The 21,261-nt window shown below is 40.0% G+C and overlaps 1 protein-coding gene across 1 annotated transcript in view; it reads right to left on the bottom strand.

The window, feature by feature from the left end:
- The window catches only part of LOC111149255 (solute carrier family 30 member 9), an 84,888-nt gene extending 76,455 nt beyond the window's left edge, over nucleotides 1-8,433 (bottom strand). Inside the window, exon 1 of the mRNA XM_022506213.1 lies at nucleotides 8,205-8,433. Coding sequence (XP_022361921.1) covers nucleotides 8,205-8,316 — 112 coding nt within the window. The 5' untranslated portion in view covers nucleotides 8,317-8,433. The remainder of the gene's footprint in view (nucleotides 1-8,204) is intronic.
- Between the last annotated feature and the right edge of the window lie 12,828 nt (nucleotides 8,434-21,261).

Raw genomic sequence — 21,261 nt, forward strand, 5'->3', positions numbered from 1 at the left:
ATCCCAGAACCCTGGGATCATGACCTGAGCCAAAGGCAGACACTTAACTAACTTAGAGCCACCCAGGCACCCCTCAGACATAAAATAATTTAATTCATAAAATTTTCCATACGTATTCTAAAAGACAAGAACTAAAAAACACAGCCAAACCACCATGAAAAAAAATAAGCAATGCCTTATATCATCAAATATCATCAATTTCCAACTGTTACAAGTGTTATAATTTTTTGTGTGTAGAAAGATCCTAATAAGATCCATTTACTATTGTTGATTGAGATGTCTTTTGAGTCTCCTGAAAGCCACAGGATGTATTTTTTTTCAGCACAGGGCCTGAACCCATAACCCTGAGATCAAGACCTGAGCTAAGATCAAGAGTCATTCAGTCACCGACTGAACCACCCAGGTGCCCCCAGGATCTTTTTTTTTTTTTTTTTTTTAAAGAGCCATTTTTAAATTGAAGAAATCAAATTACTTGCCCCCAATTTTTGTCCTGGTAGTTTTCCAGTCTGAATTTTGCTGACTTAATTCCCATGGTGTTGTTTAACCTGTTCTTCTGTATGTTCTATAAATTGATGGATGTGAAGGTTTTATCTAAATTCTGATTCTTTTTTTTTTTTTTTAAGATTTTATTTATTTGATAGACAGAGATCACAAGTAGGCAGAGAGGCAGGCAGAGAGAGAGAAGGAAGCAGGCTCCCCGCTGAGCAGAGCCCGACGCGGGGCTCGATCCCAAGACCCTGAGACCATGACCCGAGCCGAAGGCAGAGGCTTTAACCCACTGAGCCACCCAGGCGCCCCCTGATTCTTTTTATTAGAACAAACACTACTTATTAAGCAGTGATGAGTTCTGGGACACCTGACTGGCTCAGCTGGTATAGCTAGCAGCTCCTGATCTTACGGTCTTGAGTTTGAGCCCCATGTTGGGCCTAGAGCCTACTTTAAAAAAAAAAAAAAAGCAGTGGTAAGTGTTTTCATCAAGTACCACATAATATTTGGTTGTCTCTTTATTTGTGTAGTGTCTGCTATTGTTCAGTGCCCAGAACTATTTAGCCATTAGGTGGGTATAAAATGGTGATATTCAAATTTTACCCCTTCTTCATTTGTCAGAATACTTCAAAAAGAAAATTGCCCACATATACTTGGTTACTCAGCAGTATAGTTTACAAGAAAATTAAACTAAATTTTCTCCTTACTTACCAGTTCTCAAAATAATGAGTTCACTACATACTATCCTGAAGTAGTGACACAGTAATTTGTGCATGTATCATTATTTCATAGATTTAAACATTATTTGATCTATTTCAATCCATTTTAGTTGCTCTGATTAATGGTCAAATGGTCCCATTTTTGGCCAAAAGGGTCTCTTCAAATTGACTCCTGCATTCTTTAGACACTAACCTAGAAAATAATCTTTGATAGCTTCCTTGCTAGCTGTTCCAAAAAGTCCTTAATTTTTAACTTCAGTAGAATTTCAGGTATCAGCAACTTTAAAAGTATACATCAGGCATTAATGCAAGATTAAAAACTGCACAAAACTTGAAGAATACATTACCATCTTTAACATTTTATATTCTAAAAAATATATAGGACCACATTTGATTCAATAAACCAAATATAATATCTAAAACACAACAACTGAAACACAACCATTTAAAAAAAAAAGGAAACGCACAGGTGACTTAGTCAGTTAAGCGTCTGCCTTTGGCTCAGGTCATGAAGGGCTCCCTGCTCAGCGGTGACTCTACTTCTCCCTCTCCCTCTGCTTGTGCTTGCTCTCTCTCTCTCTCTCTCTAATAAATAAAATCTTCAAAAAAAAAAAAAAAAGAAAGAACCATTTTTAAATCAATTACTGAATTCATTAGTTAATACTAGGATGCAGAAAAATAGTTAAAAAAAAAATAGTACCCACCACTAATATATCCTTTCTTCAAGGTGACATCTAAAATAAGCTACATACAGAAGATTAATCTTTTTGAAAGTTTGGTGCTCACAGTTCTATGGGCTTGGACGAGGACTTCTCATCGCTGTATATATAAGAGCTATTTCTTCATCAAGACTGCGGAGAGACTCTTATTTTGTCAGTCTACTTACTGTTATCACTCCTCTCTGCTTTTTTTTACTGTTATTGCCTCTGTAGCTCCTAACAATCACTGCTGATGAGCACTTGTCCTCTCTCTCCAATCTGGTTTGTCACCTACCATTTCCTCTGGCTTTAAGAGGAAATTTGGCCCTCTTTTTTCACACTACAACAAACAACAAAAGAAACTCTGTTTGTCTCATGCAAACTTCTGGATATGTTGCTCCTGCAATAACCATAACTATAAACAAAAGATTTCTTGCAGTTTGTACTGTTTTCTTACTGGCTCATTTAAGGGCTAGAGAATCAAACTTGTAGCCTACTCCTTCTAAAGATCAATCTCTTTACTTAAGAGACTATTTCAGTAGTTTTGCCCCTGAATTCCTAAAGCACTGACATTGATGTTATACTTAATTTTATAAGAGGTTAGTGTGAACTTAAAATACACGATAATAAGCAGAGTAGCACAGCAGAGGCATGCTGGGCCCATTAAATACACAATAATATGCAAAAACTGTTCTTTGTGGTAATATTTATTATGGCAAAAACTGGAAAAAACTTAAATGTTCCCTAATAGAAAAATAATTAAGTTATGAGAGGTCCCTATATTTTCATTGTGTATATATTTAAATCTTTTAAGAATGTGGGAAAATATTCATCATGTTGCATTTTAAAAAAAAGCAAGAGACAAAACAACATAGTGGGATTTCAACTATTAAAAATGTGGCTAGTGGGGGTACCTGGTTGGCTCAGTCAGTAGAGCATGTGACCCCTGATCTTGGGGTTGTGAGTTTGAGCCCCATACTGGGTGCAGAGCCAACTTTTTTAAAATGTGACTGGGGAAATATCTAGATTATGCATAAATTTTACTCTATAACACTTTTCTGGGCTTTCAAAAATGCCTAAATTTTTAAAAACTAAGAATGTAGTCATTGCCAAATTACTTCTATTATTATTACTACTAATATTAACAGTATCTAGTTTATTTTAATGCTTTCGCCTAGCCAAAAATGCAGAAAAATCTTTTGTGCCTATCATCTACCAAGCGAAAGTTAAACCTAGATCAGGTAGTTCAGCCTTGAGGACTATTACTGATGTGATTTTTATCCAGCAAAAGGGAAGTTCTGTTTTTTGGTTTTGGGTTTTTTTTTTTAAGAATATGAGATCGAGGCAACTTCCTGCACTGCCTCTTGGTATTTCTATTGCACTTAATTCTTATTAATATTTGCTTAGACAAATAAAAACAACAATATCTAATATATTCAGGGTTTACCAAGTGCCACTGTCCAAAATACTTCACCTGTATTACCACACTGTGTAATTTATATTCCAAAACATACCTCAAAGCCATCTGCTTCCCTCCATCTTCATTGCTAGCTACCAAGGCCTAGCCACAGCCTTGTCTGCCTAGCAACTCCCAAAAGATCTCTTTAATTCATGCTCTCCTTTCCAAACCCATTTTCCACAGAGTAGACTGCTATTTTTAAAATATTGCCTTTTAGGGCGCCTGGGTGGCTCAGTCAGTTAAGCGACTGCCTTCGGCTCGGGTCGTGATCCCAGGGTCCTGGGATCGAACCCTGCATCAGCGTCCCTGCTTGGTGGAGAACCTGCTTCTCCCTCTCCCTGTGCCTACCTGTGCTCACTCTCACTCTCTCTCTCTGTCACATAAATAAATAAAATCTTAAAATATATATGTGTGTGTGTGTGTGTGTGTCTGTATATACACACACACATATATATATATACAGCCTTTTAAACCTATGGCCTAAAAGGCTCCAGTACCTCTCAAACTTCATTTCATATCCTCGCCTCCCTTACCCGAGCCACAGCAGTTTTCTTTTCTGCTTCTGAATACTAGTAGTCTGGTCTCTAGGGTTCCTGTTTGCTCTACCTGGATTGCTCATCACCGCAGGTCTTCACCTGGCTTGCTCATTTTCATTTTTATTTTTCAAGACTTGACTCAGTTACTGCTTCCTCAGCATATCTAAAGAAATGGCCTCTCCTAGCTACTTTCTAGCCCATCACCCGGTTTACTTCTTTCCTAGCACTCAGCCATGTTTTCTCATTCCTGGTGTCTGCCCAATAAAGGAGGATGATACTATGTCTGTCTTCTTCAGCAGCACAGCACCAGCAACAATGCCTCAGACCTCTTTGCTGAACTGAACCTCACTCACTAAAAGTTAGGAGGAACATAGTATAGTTAGCCTCATTTTACAGCTATAAATCCTATCATTAACTTGAACTACATAGAATCAGGGTGTCAGCCTGCCAGAATGATCTTTTGTTAGTTCTTCAAAGGGGGGGTGGTGGGCACAACAAAACAAAATTCTTGTCAGATTAGAGACAAGAGTAAAATACAAAAATTTAATTTATACTTTTCACTTAAAGCTACACTTCTATTAACCTCAGATTTAAGCAAAAGCATGTGTCCATTAATTTGGTATACTGTATTTAAAGGAGAATCCTCCCATCTCAAATTTTTGCCAAATGAGGCAAGGCATAAATATATGAAAAATAAAGTAAGTGTTCTATGAAAAGTCAGAGAAACTTAAAAGGAAATATTTATTACAGAAACTAAGTCACATTTTTACAATATAAGAGGATTATGTTTATTATAGATTGTTTGAAAAACACAGTTAATAAAAAATTTTTTCTAGAGAAACTTATTGTTAATATCACAGTATATATTCTTAACTGTACTTTTTTCTAGTTTTACCTAATAGTATAAAAGCATTTTCCCCAAGCGCCTGGGTGGCTCAGTTGGTTAAGCCACTGTCTTTGGCTCAGGTCATGATCCTGGAGTCCAGGGATCGAATCCCGCATCAGGCTCCCTGCTTGGCAGAGTCTGCTTCTCCCTCTGACCCTCCCCCATCATGTTCTCTCTCTCTCTCATTCCCTCTCTCATATAAATAAATAAAATACATATATTTAAAAGCATTTTCCCCATCACTAATCTTCTAAATTGATTTTTTTAATGTTGTATGTATCAACAGCCCATAATAAAGGCACCATAATATATTTAAGTTTCCAACTCCCTATAACTATAAATGTTATCAATTTATTACTATGAATAATGAACTTGTGCACACATTATAATACCCGTCTGATTATTTCTTTATATAGTTTTAAATAGAATCACTAGGGGTGGGGGGGGCAGCACCTGGGTGGCTCAGTTATTTAAGTGTCTGCCTTTGGCTCAGGTCATGATCTCAGGGTTCTGGGATTGAGCCCGTGTAGGGCTCTGTGTGGAGTGTGCTTGTCCCTGTCCCTCTGCTCCTCCCCCACAACACCCTCCCCAAGCTCTTTCTCAAATAAATAAAAGCTTTTAAAAAAATAGAATCACTGGGTCAGAAAGTATAAACCTTTAAAGTTTTGTTTTTGTTTTTTTTTTTAAGATTTTACTCATTCATTTGACAGAGAGAGAGCACACACATACAGGTGGCGCAGCAGGCAGAGGGTGAAACAGGCTCCCAGATGAGCAAGGAGGATTCGGGGCTCCTCGATCCCAGGACTCTGGGATCATGATCTGAACCAAAGACAGAAGCCTGACTGAGCCATCTAAGCACCCCTAAAGTTCTTTTCATAAAAGAATAACTGACCACCAGAACACTGAATTATATGTCCCAATCAATAGAAAAAGAGAGTTCCTGCTTTCCTGCACCCTCAATATGAGTTATCAATATGAAAAAATAGCCAATATGAGACAGGCAATGAGTAGCAAATCCTTAAGCTTTTATTTCTATGCTTATTGGTAAGTATGGTACATTTTACATCTTTATATGCCATCTGAACTCCCTTATGAACTCATTCATATCCTTCACCCATTTTTTTTTTAAACTGGAAGATACACTGGTATGTAAGAATTCTTCATAAATTAGGGATACTAATTTTATAACTGCCCTGTCCAGTACAGTAGTCACTATTCACTGAGCCCTTTAAATGTGACTATTCTGAACTAAAATGTGCTAAATGTAAAATATACACTGGACTTCGAAGATTTAGTACAAAAAGATGATGTAAAATATCTCAAAAATTTGATCTCGATTACATATTTAAATATTTTTAAATATACAGGATAAAATATTAAAATTAATTATTAAACTAAATATTAAAATTAATTATCTGTTTTTACTGTTTCACATATGGCTATCAGAAAACCCAAGATTACATACGTAGCTCATGTTATCTTTCTTTTGGACAGCAAGGCTCTACAATACTATTTTCCTTTTCACCTTTAAACTGAGCTTTCAGTGTATAGGCATTTCTCATTTTTAAGTATGCAGATAAAGCAAGAGTTTCCCTTAAGGTTTCCTTCTCTCCTTATTCTTTGTAAGTCTACCCCCTCTGCCATACAGGAATTTTAGAAGCATATATTTTATTTCTTGACAAAGAAAAACATCTGTTTTTAGATTTTTTTCCCCCGAAAGTTTTCAGGTATCACTTTTTCCTTTCATACGTCTGACTTAAATAGTACCCTTTCCTAATGCTTTTTAAATTTTACCATAATGGCTGTCCTTTTAAAAACTGTTTCAGTTATTAGTGGAACTACATTTTCACAAAGGAGGTTATTTTTAAAACCTACTATGTGTTAAGTGTGAAAACACATTTTAATTTTCTGGTGATAAACATTCCAAAGAACTTTGCAAAGTCATTCTGACCAAAGAAATAGGTACTTATTATCTATGGTTCACAGACGGGTGAAACAAAGAGTACATAATTTTTGGTATGATGATGGCTATTATTGCTATATAATTACAAATTACACAATTTCAAGTCCTGTCTACCAACTTAGAAGGCAGGTTACCCAGTATACCTAACTTAAGTGTAAAATGCCAAAATTGCTTGGTAAATAGAATCAACTATGCTAGAAAGTTTAATTGGGGATTTCTGGAGTAAGGTATAATCAGAAGAATTCATTTTGTTCCTAAGAGAACCAGCTGTATTACCAATATAGAAAAAAAAAAAACTCAGCTTTTCTATCCCCACCAAAAAGTCACAGAACATGATGTTAAAATTAACCATTCTGAAATTTTAAAAGTTTTTACATTTACTGCAAATAAACGATACTAATATATTCTCAATTATCTTCACAGTACAAGTGTGATTATAACTTGTTACTTTTAAACTTGGATGACTGGACTACAAGTTCTAACTTCTATTGCCACACCACAAACATGCTACAAGCTTTTTCAAACATGAATTTTTGGAAAATCTTATCTGTAAACACTCTATGCTATGCTCGAGAATCTAAGGAATTAGACTAGGGGCGGATTTGGTTCTGTTTTACTCTCTGTTCTCGACGGGTCAAGCTATTATGACATCCCAAGCTATGGCAAAAACATAGGTAAGCCTGACTAAAATTTACAAATTCAATGCCAAAATATTGGAAACTGCGGGAAAACTTAAATTTGAGTAAAAAAAGAATGCTTAAGGACAGGGATAAAAATTCTCGTCAACCACGTTTTTCTGGGTTACAGCTCCGTTACACACGTTTTCACCATAAAGATCGTTCAACGAAACTCAACAGTTAGTTTGCTTTATGATCCAAAACTGGATTCATTCAATGACTGTGGCATGGTCATATCCTCATACTTAAGAATGATTCGTAAATGATGAGTAGCACCCCCATCCCTCACTCCCTCCTTCCTTTTTAGGAAATTTAAGGGGAAAAGTTGGGAGAACGGGAAAAGGAGCAGGGCAAGAAAATCTGTTGAGCCAAAGGCGCTCAATGAAGGGGAGCCGATGAACTCGAAAGACCCTGGCACTTTTAGGTTTCCATAATTTCTCATTGCCTGGGGGATAGGGGCTGTCATCGCGGGACACCGCGATGCGCATGTAGCATTTTATCTGGTACAAATGGTTGGCTTCAAGTATGTGACCCGGACCGGGAGCTACCTGCCAGTTTCCGTGGGAGTTGTGCTAGGGCTTTGGGGAAAACCAGGGTCTGGGAGAGCTGTCAGAGGTCCCTGCCACCTGGGCGAGCTGAACTGCAAAGACACAGACCCAAAAGGAAGGTTCTGGGGTTGGAGAAGGGCAAGCGGCCGAAATGCCCGAGGCGAGGCGCCGAGCTCGGCCTGCTCCTCCAGGCCGGCTGCCGCGGAGTCAGCGGCCGAGGTGGGACACTCACCCTGGCGCTCGCTGGAGCCGTGGGCCGCCGCCCTGCAGCGCAGATGGAGCCGGCAGATGGAGGACCAGCTACATCTGTGGGCCGCAGTGGCGGCGGCCAAGCCCGGTAACATCCTGGCGGGGCAAAGGCCCCCACTCGGACACCACCTCCTGCCTCCGCGACGCCGCGGGGAACAACTGACTCCATAGACTGGACACCGAGTAACACTCACGCCTGCGCCGCCGTAGGCGGCCTCACTGACCCGGAAATGGTAACGGCATTTATCGGCGCCTGTCGGGCTGGCGGCGGAAGTGGCGTAACGAGGAACACAAACCCAGAGCCAGTGTCTCCGCAGACCGGGACCGGCGGCATGGGCAGGGCGTGGCTGCAGTCAGGGCTTGGTGTCCGCCGTTTTTTTTCCCCCCAGCATCTGTGTCTTTTCACTTTCGGTGGAAAGCATCGCGTAACTTGTTTTCATCTAAACGGGACAGCTTTGGGAGACGTGACAGGGACTTTTCCGGCGTCTGCCTGCTCCTGTTTTCTGAGCTCGGAACTCGAGCGGTGGTGGTGGAAATGGGAAGAAAGGTGGAAAGGAAGGATGCTGGCTTTCTTTACCTCGTTCGGAGCCTTCCTGGATGAGCCTAAGCGGCAGCTCACGTACCGAACTCACTAGTCTCCGAACCTGGCCGCAGTACTTCGTTCTCCTCTTTGTAAGACACCTTCGTGTAGCCGGTACATGAAGGCAAGTACTCACTTTGGGATCAGTATGGCCGTGCTAACCTCTGAACCTCAGATTCTCGTGTGGAATGTAGTAAAGTAAGACTTTCATGTGTTCACGATTTGCCTGAGTAAACGGAGATGTGCAGACTTCGGAGCAGGAGCCAGTCTTGGTTCTAGGGAGAAAGAGACAGGAACGATATTCCGCTTACCGCGGTGTTTACCCCTGACACGCGAGTTCAAGTCTCAGCGCAAACTCGGGAGAGGCTTTCCTTAACGGCCCTGTCTGTATGTGGTAGGGCTGGTTATTTTCTACCCGGTTGCCTTGTATATTTTCTTCAAATGCTTATCAATGTATTTTTTTTTAATTTTCTGTCTCTCAGAATCGAAAATAAGCATCAGGATACTAGAATCTTAGGCTTTGTACATTGCTTTTTCCAAAGGGGTAAAACAGTAGCTGGCACAACCAATAAATGGAGTGGAATGCATGGTCGTTTGTTTTGAAATCAGTCTGAGTAGCTCAACTATGTTACTTCACAGTAGTTATTTCAAAGGGAAATAAATTAGCATATTCCTGGGGCACCTGGGTGGCTCAGTGGGTTAGAGCCTCTGCCTTCGGCTCAGGTCATGATCCCAGAGTTCTGGGATCGAGCCCTGCATCGGGCTCTCTGCTCAGCAGGGAGCCAGCTTCCCTTCCTCTCTCTGCCTGCCTCTCTGTCTACTTGTGATCTCTCTCTCTGTGTCAAATAAATAAATTTAAAAAAAATTAGCATGTTCCTAATTTTGAGATAATCAAGTCTTTTTTGCTAATTGAGGTAATCAGATTAGTGAAGTCATAGTGATGAAATTATCACAAGAATGGTAAAGTTAACTTCTATGACAGTTTAAAAGGTTAAATGGTCAGGGTACCTCAGTGGCTTAGTTGATTAAGGCCCCACTTTTTTTTTTTTTTTGCTTAAGATTTGGTGTTTGTGTTTTGTTTTTGTTTTTGTTTTTTTTTTGACACGGCGTGAGAGAGCAAAAGGGGGGTGTGGGGGAGGGCAAGAGAGAGAGAGAGGAGCCAGATGAGGCCCAATGACAGGACACTGGGATCATGACCTGAGTCAAGGCAGACACCCAACCTACTGAGCCACCCAGGTGCCCCTAAGCGGCCCACTCTTGATTTCAGCTCAGGTCATGATCTCGGGATGGTGGGATGGAGCCCTCGCCCTCTGTTCCTCTCCTGCAGTACTCTCACCCCCCTCTCTCGAACAAAAATCTTTAAAAAATAATAATTTTACCACTTATTTGATTCCCTTCCTTCTCTTAAAAAAATATTAAGTGGACATATAAAAATGCTGTGCCATAAATATTCATAACCTCAAGATTATTCAAATACCTGCATATTACTGGAAAGTTCTTATCTCTTCCTTGTAAATAGATCTTAACAGAAATTCAACTCTAGGATATAAAATACATAAAGGCTTAGCTCTTATTTTATGTAAATATCCATTGACCTTCACTATAATGCTTACCTGCTTTGGATTCTTAAAGTAGCCCCTGGTTTCTTAACTTGGATACTGTATTAATTTTGATAAAACTTCAGAAGCCTTGACTTGCCAAATAAATTTGAGAAACACAGCAGATCATGCTGAGTTTTCTTGTTTATGCCTCAAAATGCTCTGTCAAATAAGGTCTCCATGGACTTGCATTAAAATATTTCTGCAGCGGGGCGCCTGGGTGGCTCGGGTCATGATCCCAGGGTCATGGGATCGAGCCCCGCATCAGGCTCTCTGCTCAGCAGGGAACCTGCTTCCTCCTCGCTCTCTCTCCCTGCCTCTCTGCCTGCTTGTGATCTCTGCCTGTCAAATAAATAAATAAAATTAAAAAAAATATATTTCTGCAGCTGTCTTGGTGTTTACACCTATATTGTCATTATATTCTTGTCCTACTGGACAGTCCTCAAAATTTCCCCAAGTGCTGAAAATTGAAGCAGTCTGTTTTAGAGCTCCTTAGGAGAATTTCCTTTGATCCTAAATGAGAAATCCTATCCTTACCAAGAGACTTTGCCTTACTGCTCCACTCAGACATGTTCAGCAGCTGCCTATATGTATTAAATGGATTAGATTCCAATATCATGGAGCTTATTTTCTATCAAACAAGACAGAAAATTTCAAAATAAACACAAGATTTCAAATAGTGATATTATTAGGGGTGCCTGGTGGGCTCAGTCAGTAGAGCATGCGACTCTTGATCTTGGGGTTCAGTTTGAGCTCCATGTTTGGGGTAAACGCCATGTTGGGTTTACTTAAAAAATGTTAGTAATAATGTTGATCATTTACTAATCGCCACACTCTCCATGTGCATTATCTCATTCATAACACTTGAGCAAGTTATAGATAAGGAAACTAAGGCAGAGATCTCGTTTTTAACCACGCAGGTTACTTTCCAAATCAGTGGGTTTTATCCTTTGGGTGAAAATACCGGGTCTTTCAAATATTTTGAATGACAACATGATCTTTTGTCTCCTGAAATGTAGGTCAAGAGAGCATGTCCCTACATTTCTTAATGTATGATCAACATGATACTGAACTTCAAAAAAAAAATAAAGTTTCATGAGGATTTTGATATAGATGCCTAAATATAGATAATTATTAAGTCAGAGAGATGGAAATAGAAGTAGGAAAGGAGTGAAGTGTCATTTGATTATTAGCATACACCACAACACCTGCAGGGTTTTCCATGAACTCTGAAGAAGTTCCTACATCTTTCAGGAATTTGCTTCCGTAATTGAGCTGTTTCTTGGTTTCACCTTGTCTATTGCTTTGGGAAAACAGTGATTCTGATCATGAGACAAACTTGGCCATTTATTTGGAAAATTGACTTAGTCCATTGCAATATAGAATGAGTGGTTCTATCATGAGGTATACTAAGAACACAAATTTAATTTTGAATGCATCTATCTGTGGGCATCATGTTTGTTTCATGCAGGATTGGGGGTGGAGGGAGCTTGCCCACCTAAACACTTCAAAAAGAAAATGGCGTACATGTGGCTAAAAGGGAGACTCCCTGGCCACAGCCAAGAGTGTCAGCACCTGCTGTACAAACGTAGTCAGAAGCAGTGTGGGTCTGCACACACATAGTCTGTATGTATAGGCCAACATCTGCATAAGTAAAGAAAGTGAAATGTGAATTTGATATGATGTCTGACCAGGCTGCTAATCCTCCTCTCCATTTTTCAGAGCTGTTGAGTGATTTTCCCAAGACCACTAAGCGAGGATGGGCTAGAACACGGAATCAGACACAGGTCCTCTGACTCCAAGTCTGTATGTGTGTGAGCATGGGCTGCAAGGGGGAGAGGCAGAGGTTGGTTGTTCTGATGCGTTTTCTCCCCACGTTATTTGTGAAGTAACTTGTTTCTTGATCACAATCATTACGTGTTATAACTATATAGTAACTCCACTTGCATTCAGTAGGTTCCCTCTGCCAATTCCATCCAGGAATAGAAAGAGTGATTTCTCCAGTGATGACCATATTCCTGGGTACTAGCTCTCTTCTCCATCTTAGCTCCTCCAATAATGGCCCATTCTGCAATTCACTTTATTAAGTTGGGAGAAGATTTTTATATATAAATTTATATATATGCATCTTTCACCATGTGGGCACCTGGCTCTTTCCTCAGAGGTTAGTGATCAGCGGATTACAGGCATTACAGTTGGGCAAATCAATTTACCAAATACTCCTAGGGACAGAGGAGCCTGCAGTGTTTGATAACCTTTAGCCTTGAGAAAAAAAAGCTGGGGACTGAGAGCAAGTAGTATTGGTACCTTGGGGCAGGGCAGCATTTGTGGAAGAGAATCCGTTTCTTCTGCAAAGCCACAGGTGGGGGCACCACAAGAAATTCTCGTAGGTTTTTAAAATTTTAAATTTTTATTGAAGTATAATACACAGATGAAAGCACAAATCTTACAGGCACACCTCTAAGGATTTTAACTAAGGAACAAAACTATGTTACCAGTACACAGCATTACCAGCTTCCCAGAAGATTCTCTTCCACTCAGTCAGTACTCTCCCACCCCTCAAGGGAACATGAATCCTGCATCTAACAACATAGACTGATCTTCCCTGTTTGGGGACTTTCTGTGCATGAATTGTGTACACTGTATTCTTTCATAGGACATATGAAAGAGTCTAGTTTCTTTACTTCAGTATTATGTTTATGGGATTCTTATGGTTTTCATTCTCACAGCTATGTGAGATCCCATGGTATGGATATCCCACAGTTTACCCATTTTCCTGCTGATGAGCATCTGGGTAGTTTCAATTCGGGGCTATTACAAACTATCATGGACACGTGTATGTGTTTCTGATGGATATACTCCTAGGACTAAAATTACTGCACACTTCCAGCTTTAGCAGTTACTAGCAGTTTTCCAAAGTAGTTGTAAAAATATATACTCCCAAGTGCGGTATGTGAAAGTTCTGTTTCCTCATGACCACACCAACATTTGCTACTATCTTTTTTTAGCCTCATGGTAGGTATGGAGGCGCATGGCATTGTAGCTTTAGTTTGCATTTCCTTGATGGTAAGTGAAGCTAGTTATCTTTTGAAATATATATTTGTCCATTTGGATATCCTTTCATATTCTATTCAAGACTGTTATTGCCCATCTTTCTTTTGATCTGTATGATTGGTTTGTATGATTCTTAATTGATTTGTATATTCTGGAAACAACTCCCTTGCTGGATATATGTATTACAAATATCTTCCACTCTGTGAGTTCTTACCATTTTTTAGTGGTGTTTTTTAAGGAAAGGAAGTTCTTAATGTTACATTATCAAATTCTCCAAGTTAACAATTTATTTCACTAATAGTTAATATATTTTGTGTTCTATTTTGAAAATCTGTACTTACGCTATGGTACTTGTAAAAATCTGTAGCATCTTCAAGATGAGGAGAGTGGTATCTCCATCCCCATCTGTATGTTTGCTTAACCACAGGCTTGCTGATCTATTCCAGTGCTATGAATTTGGGAGGAAATTTTGAGCACTGGGGGATGATGGTACAGAGAGCAGAGACTGGATCCTGACTGATCCTACAGACCTCAAGCTGGGATCACAGAGAGTAAATGAGATTGAGACCTGTAGACTTGTTACAGAACAACCAAACCTGGGACAAAAGGCATGTGTGTCTCAGGTCAGTGTATTTCCCACTGCCAGCCAGTAGTCAACTGATGGATAGAGCAAGTCTTGCAGAGAACTATCAAAGCATAGGGAGCTGCTTGGGATTGAATTTCTCCTCAGCGGGGCCTGTTGGGAATTCTTATGTGTCCTCACTGACAAGTAGCTAGATAAGCCACAATGACCTACAGAAAGGGAACAGCAACTTTACTATACTCATGCATTTGAGAGATCACCGGTTTCCCTTGTTGAGCTCCTGACCCCACCATCAGAAAAGCAAGCACATGGAAGAGAAAGACGTGTGTGTAAATTGAGTTGGAACCACAGGTCCCGTCTACACCCTGGAGGGATATGAGTGTTTCCTGGAGGGATATGAGTGTTTTTAAATTAAATATGAGATTAATGTTTTTTTGAAAATATTTACTTATTTGAGAGAGAGAGAGAGCACACGGCAGGAGGGGGGGCAGAAAGAGGAGAAGAGAGAGAGAAGCAGACTCCCTGCTAAGCCCTACACGGGGCTCAATCGCATGACCCCAAAATCATGACCTGAGCCAAAACCAAGAGTCAGACGCTCACTCACCAACTGAGCCACCCAGACGCCCAAGATTAATGTTTTAAGTGAAAAGAATTAAATCTCAGTACCTGGAATTAAAGTTTTAAGAACCAGGGAGGCTACTACCCCAGAACAATAAAGTCTGACCAAGTACCAAGTATAGAAAATATGAACATTTCATGCTTATGCCTCTTGAGATTCTCAAACTGGTTACACATCTTTGTCTCCCCTCATTATCTTTAGACAGGGATTGTTTCGTCTTCATCTTTCAAGCTTTGGTGTCTAGTGTACAGTAGTACATGGGACATAAGATGTATGTGAGTGAGTGAATGAGCCCATGCAAACTATAAGAACTACATAACTGCTTCAATTCTCCTTTAGTCCAGAGGCTCCATCAGAGTGAGAAAGAGTGACGGTTACGTCTGTAAAATCTCTGCAACCTTCACCCTACAGAGAGAGCTTTCAATCCACTTTTATCTCTTTTTCTAATCAGCTCCCTTCCCCCTCAATAGACACATACATAACAGTTCTAGGAGAAAGAAAGATTTCCCCTTAAAATGTTACACGACTTTGAGCTACATTCCTGAGAGGCACTCTCAGCCTCTACAATCCTTTCCCTCTCTTTTAGGGATCTACCTGCTCTGTCTCCAGCATTCCACTCAATCTCCTCATCCACCATCTCCTCCCATTTCTCTGTAAATAACCTCGTAACTCTGCCCCTCTGGCCTTACCAGGTATCAGTTCCGTCCACGTCTGAAGCTACTTCCCCACCTCAGCATCATTGTTGGGAATCTGGAGAGGAATGGGAGGCAATATTTCTTTCCTTCTTGCCTCAAATATCTATACAAGTGGGGATGGGAAGGTGAAAAGATAAACAGGGCCAGTCTTGCCTTTTTTATTACTATCCTCTTGTGAACCCGTCTTCCACCAAATATTTCAGTAGTATGGCCATACTTCATTTCAGCTGTTTTGTTCCCACCTAACACCTCCAACAGTCCTTGTGTTTGGATAACTAGCTGGAAGTACTTTTGTCTGGCATCAATCTCTCTATATATGTATATCAGATTTCTTTGAAATTTTGCACTAATTATTTGTTCTTTCTAAAAAATATCCAGACTTTATTTTTTTAGCTGTAAAGGGTGGGGGGGTGGACTGAGTCAATTCTTGTATTTTGGCTAAGCCATATCTATATACAGCAGCTACAGAGAAACTGAAAAAAGAAGAAAAGAATCCTGTCCCTGCCCTGTTTCCTGGTTAGGAAGGAGCAGACTTTGGAGAAGGGAAGCCAAAGCATGCTTTGTAACAAGCTGAAAATACGCCCTTGACAGCTGAGGCCTAAACTGTACCCATACAATGGTAAACAAGCTTGACTGTGGCTTTGGCTTATTTATAATAAGGAATAAATCAATTGAAGCATTTCACATTCTTATTCATACCATAAAGAGCCAGAAGACTTTTCAAAGAATGGGGCAAATGGAAGAATTTAATAAACAGAAAAGAATTAAACAAATGAGGAAATAAAAAATAAGCCGCAAAAATGTTTTCAAAAAGATAAAAACATTTTAGAACGTGTCAAAAAAATAACTAGCCCCACATAGCTGGGACAAATCAATTGCAAGCAGAAGCCAGAGTACAAAAAATAATTATTCATTAACTTGCAGTGTAGCCTCTGCTACATGTCAGCAACTAAATTGTACAGTAATGACAATGAATTCTAAACAAATCTCTAATAATACGGCAGAGTCGTTTCTGTCCCATACTTGCAAAAACATAATAATAATTTAAAAAAGAAAAAGTTCATGGGAAAAGTGGTTAAATCGAATCAAGACTAGTCCTAGACTATAATATCTTTAAACTGGGCTGGGCAACAGGCTGCTCACCGACCTAGCTGCTGAATACAGTTTTTAGGGTGACAGAGGAAAAGCTCTGAGGCAGCCCAGTATTTCACACCCCTGCTGCTTTTCCTGATAATGGGCTCACATTCATTCCTTTTCCATAAGTAAAGCATCAGACAGTTTACTTACTCCACCCTCTGACCAAGAAGTACAAGTTCATGATGGAAACCATACTCTAGGCCATGGGGTTTGGCTATTATTTATCAGGATGTGAAATGAGAAAATATGCAACTGACAAAGCTTAGAAACAAAATCAGGAATGAAGAAAAATAAATCTGACATCAGACTGTTTAACAGTTGATATTAGAAGCAAATTCTGGCCACCCCAAAGCTATTGGTTGAGCCCACCCCTGCTTCCTCCACACCTACTGGCCTGCTCTGCCCACAGGTCCCTGGGCAGCCAAGGGGCTGGTGACCGTGGTCCTGATCTTTCCTGCTAAGAGCACATCTCTGCTGGGTTGCTTCTTTCATGCATATGCATTTGACTGTATAGAAGAGTTAGACTAACCATGTTGGGGCAGTTTTAGGAATTGTTGCTAAAATGAAAAACAAATTAATTCTAGCTTAAACAAAGTTTCTATTTAAATTTGTTTTTTTTTGTTTTGTTTTGTTTTGTTTTGTTTTTTTGGTAGTAATGTCTGTACAGCCATGGGGCTCAAACCCATGTTTGCATGTTCTTCAGACTGAACTGGCCAGATGCCCCTGGAACTTTTTTTTTTTAAATGCTAGAGTAGTCTGGTGCTAATGAAGGACATTGATCATATTTTCTGTCTGCCCAGCATATTTTAATGTAATGCCAGTATCTGGGGAATCTCCCAGCTTGTGGGGTCCACTTCCCAAGGTAGAAGGCTGGGACTTGCTTCCCCAGGCCCCCTTGCAGCTTAGGGCTCACAGATGTGACAGAGACTTCCATTTGAAAGAAACTAATGGGAAAAGTAAGGTATCTCATGGAGTAAATGTGGGGCAAGGGAAGAGGTATGAAGCCAAGATACGTGCAGTTTCCAGAGAGAAAAGGGACAGAAGTTCCGGTGAGTGCCCCCACATTAGTGAGGACTGTCTCCAATAGAAGCTGCATCACTCCATTCTATAGCTTCCAAGCTTGACTCTCTACTTCAGATTTGTTAGCTACCCAGTATGCTTTGAAAAGGGATCCTTTTCTGTTTAACTATGGTGGACTTTGTTTCAAACATTCAGTGCATATTTACTGAATGCAATCTGTGTTCTAGGAACTGACTTTAAGCAATGAAAAAATAGATTCTTGTCCTAATAAAGCTTACACTCTGGTAGGGGAGACAGATGATAAATACATGATAATGGTACATGCCATAGGATAAGCACTATAAGACAGTAAGTATTGTAGAGAAAAGCAAAGCATCTGAAGAAAAGAAATGCCAGGTTTGGAGTGTGGCATATTTAAGTAGGGTGGTCAGGAAAGGTATGACCAAGAATGGCTAAAATTAACAATTCAGGAAATGACAGATGTTGGTGAGGATGCGAGAAAGGGGAACTCTCCTACACTGTTGGTGGGAATGCAAGCTGGTGCTTCCACTCTGGAAAACAGTATGGCAGTTCCTCAGAAAGTTGAAAATAGAACTACCCTACAACCCAGCAATTGCACTAGTAGGTATTTATCCCAGAGATACAATTGTAATGATCCAAAGGGGCATCTGTACCCCAATGTTTATAGCAGTCATGTCCACAGTAGTCAAACTATGGAAGGAGACCAGATGTCCATCGAAAGATTTAAAAAAATGTGACACACACATGCACACTGGAATACTACTCAGTCATCAAAAGAAACTGAAATCTTCCCATTTGCAACATGGATGGAACGAGAGGGTATTATGCTAAGCAAAATAAGTCAGTGAGAGAAAGACAATTATCATATGATCTCACTCTTAACGTGGAATTTAAGAAACAAAACAGGATCATAAGGGAAAGGAGTGAAAAATAAAACAAGATGAATTCAGAGAGGGAGACAAACGGTAAGAGAATCATAGGAAATAAACTTACGGTTGCTAGAGGGGAGTGGGGTGGCAGGATGGGGTAACTGGGTGATGGACGTTGAAGCCATGTGATGTGATGAGCACTGGCCATTATATAGACTGATAAATCACTGAACTTTACCTGTAAAACTAATGATACACTCTATGTTAATTGAATTTAAATTTTAAAAAGGTGGGGAGGGAGCCCAGATGGCTCAGTCAGTTGAGCTTCCAACTCTTGACTTTGGTCCAGATCATGATCTCAGGGTTGAGAGATCGAGCCCCACATAGGACTCTTCACTCAGGGGAGAGTCTGCTTGTCTGCTTCTCCCTCTCCCTCTGCCCTCCCCCAAATAATTTTTTAAAAAATAAATTAATTTTTAAAAAAGAGGAAAAGTCTGACCAAGATGACATTTGAATAAAGATCTGAAGGATATAAAGGAATGAGTTGAAAGGAATCTAGGTCAGCATTCTAAGTAGAAGGGAACGAGGACTTGTGTGCATGAGCAGAAGTGTACTTGGCACATTCAAGGAAGAGCAAGGAAACCAGTGTGGCTGGAACGTGGTGAACAAGGGGGAAAGTAGTAGATGATGAGGACCAAGAGGAGAGTGACCCAGCAAGTGCTGGTAGGTTACTGCAGGGGCTTTGAGAGTGGAAACACTGAAGGGCTTTGAGCAGAGGAGACGTGATTTAACAGGATCACTGATTGCTGCACTGAAAACTGACATAGGGAAAGGGACTGGGCAAAAGCAGAAGAAAGAATAAAGTGAAGAATTACTAAAACAAACCAGATGAGAGATGAAGATGGTTTGGTCCATGGTGGTAATTGAGGTGGGTGAAGAGAAATAGGCTGATTCTGGATATATTTTGAAGGTGTAACTGACACCATTTATTGATAGGTTGCTTTGGGGACATTCTGATGACTTCATGCTTCTGACATATAGGATTAGCACATATGATTTAATGTGTTTTCTAAGAATCAAAAGGCAAAAATACATGTATTCTTGACATTAGTAGTATAAACCCTCTTATGTTAATAGAGACTTTAGCATTAACACTACCTGATACATATAATGACATATCAATTATCCTTACTCTGCTGAAGTCATTTAAAAAATATTTTCAGTGGGGGCGTCTTGCTGGCTCAGTCAGTAGAGCATGTGACTCTTGATCTTGGGGTTGTAAGTTCAAGGCCTGCTTTGGGTGGAGAGATTACTTAAAAAGATCTTTCAAAAAACAAACAAAAACAAACCAACTTCAGTGTTTACTATGTACAGGTCATGATAACATCACCAAAAACTTAAATAGCACTAGAGTTCACAAAAGCACTTTAACATCCATTATTAAACTCACAACTGGTGGGCTTGTAAGAGGAAGAGAAAGAGATCTTTCTCCTTCTCCATGTACACGCATCTGAACATACAGTGAGATGGTAGCTATTTACAGGCCAAGAGAAAAGGCCTCAAAATGAAATCTACCTTGGAGGCACCTTGACCTTGGACTTCCCAGCCTCCACAACTCTGAGAAAATAAATTTTGCTGTGTAAGTCACTCAGTCTATGGTATTTTGCTGTGGCAGCCTTAGTAGACCAATACACCATTATTGTAGAAGAGAAAGGTGGTTTAATCTCTAACAGTCTTAATTTGGCCAATTTAACATATACACAAAACCCCAAAGAAACGTTCAATCCTGACTTCATTTTCAGGCCATATAATCCAAACCACACAAAGTTCACAAGGCAGTGGAGATTAGAATCATCATTTTATTCCATTTAGCTGGCCCCTAAGCTCCATTCACAGCCATGGAATCTTATTCCTAGCCTTTGGGGAAGCAACAGGTGCTAAGGCCAAGTTCACCAGAGAATCTCTTAAAATCTCCTTCATAACTTCAGTATCTGTGTTGTCCAATTAATTAGCCTCTAGTTATATGTGGAGAGGAAGTATTTGGTATGTAGCTAGTATGAATTGAGATGTGCTGTAAGAATAAAGTATATACCGGATTTTTAAAACATCTTAATAATTAATAATTCGAATATTTTGGATACAGTGTGTCAAATAAAACATTACAAAAGTTAATTTCATCTGTTTCTTTTACTGTTTTGTTTTTTTTTAAAGATTTTATTTATTTATTTGACAGATCACAAGTAGACAGAGAGGCAGGCAGAGAGAGAGAGGGAAGCAGGCTCCCTGCTGAGCAGAGACCCCGATGTGGGACTCGATCCCAGGACCCTGAGATCATGACCTGAGCCGAAGGCAGCGGCTTAACCCACTGAGCCACCCAGGCACCCTCTTTTACTGTTTTTAATGTGCTCCTAGAAAATTTAAAATTACATATGTGGCCTGCATTTGTGCTTTGCATTGTATTTCTGTTGCTTCTTCATACACACACACACACACATACACACACAGTCTCTTAGTCCTTTTGATTTACTTACACTTTCCTCAGAACCTCAGCTCCAGCTCTTCTTGGGTCTTGCCTCCAAAGGATGTTGCCAGTCTTTCTCTGCTCCAACTAGTTCTATTGTTGTGGGCAGATTTCAGAATTTGAATATGCATGAGGCAGAAGGGGGCAGACCTTAAGGGAGTCTAAACCCCCCTCCAATAAAATACTGAATACAATTAGCTCTTTCCTCATTGCACTGATACTTTTTCTCCTTCACCATTTTAGGTAACATTATTTTTAAAACACCCTCTAGGGGCGCCTGGGTGGCTCAGTGGGTTAAAGCCTCTGCATTTGGCTCGGGTCATGGTCCCAGGGTCCTGGAATC

Source organism: Enhydra lutris, unplaced genomic scaffold (assembly GCF_002288905.1).
Source record: "Enhydra lutris kenyoni isolate GAN:26980312 unplaced genomic scaffold, ASM228890v2 scaffoldscaffold21, whole genome shotgun sequence".
Classification (NCBI taxonomy): domain Eukaryota; kingdom Metazoa; phylum Chordata; class Mammalia; order Carnivora; family Mustelidae; genus Enhydra; species Enhydra lutris.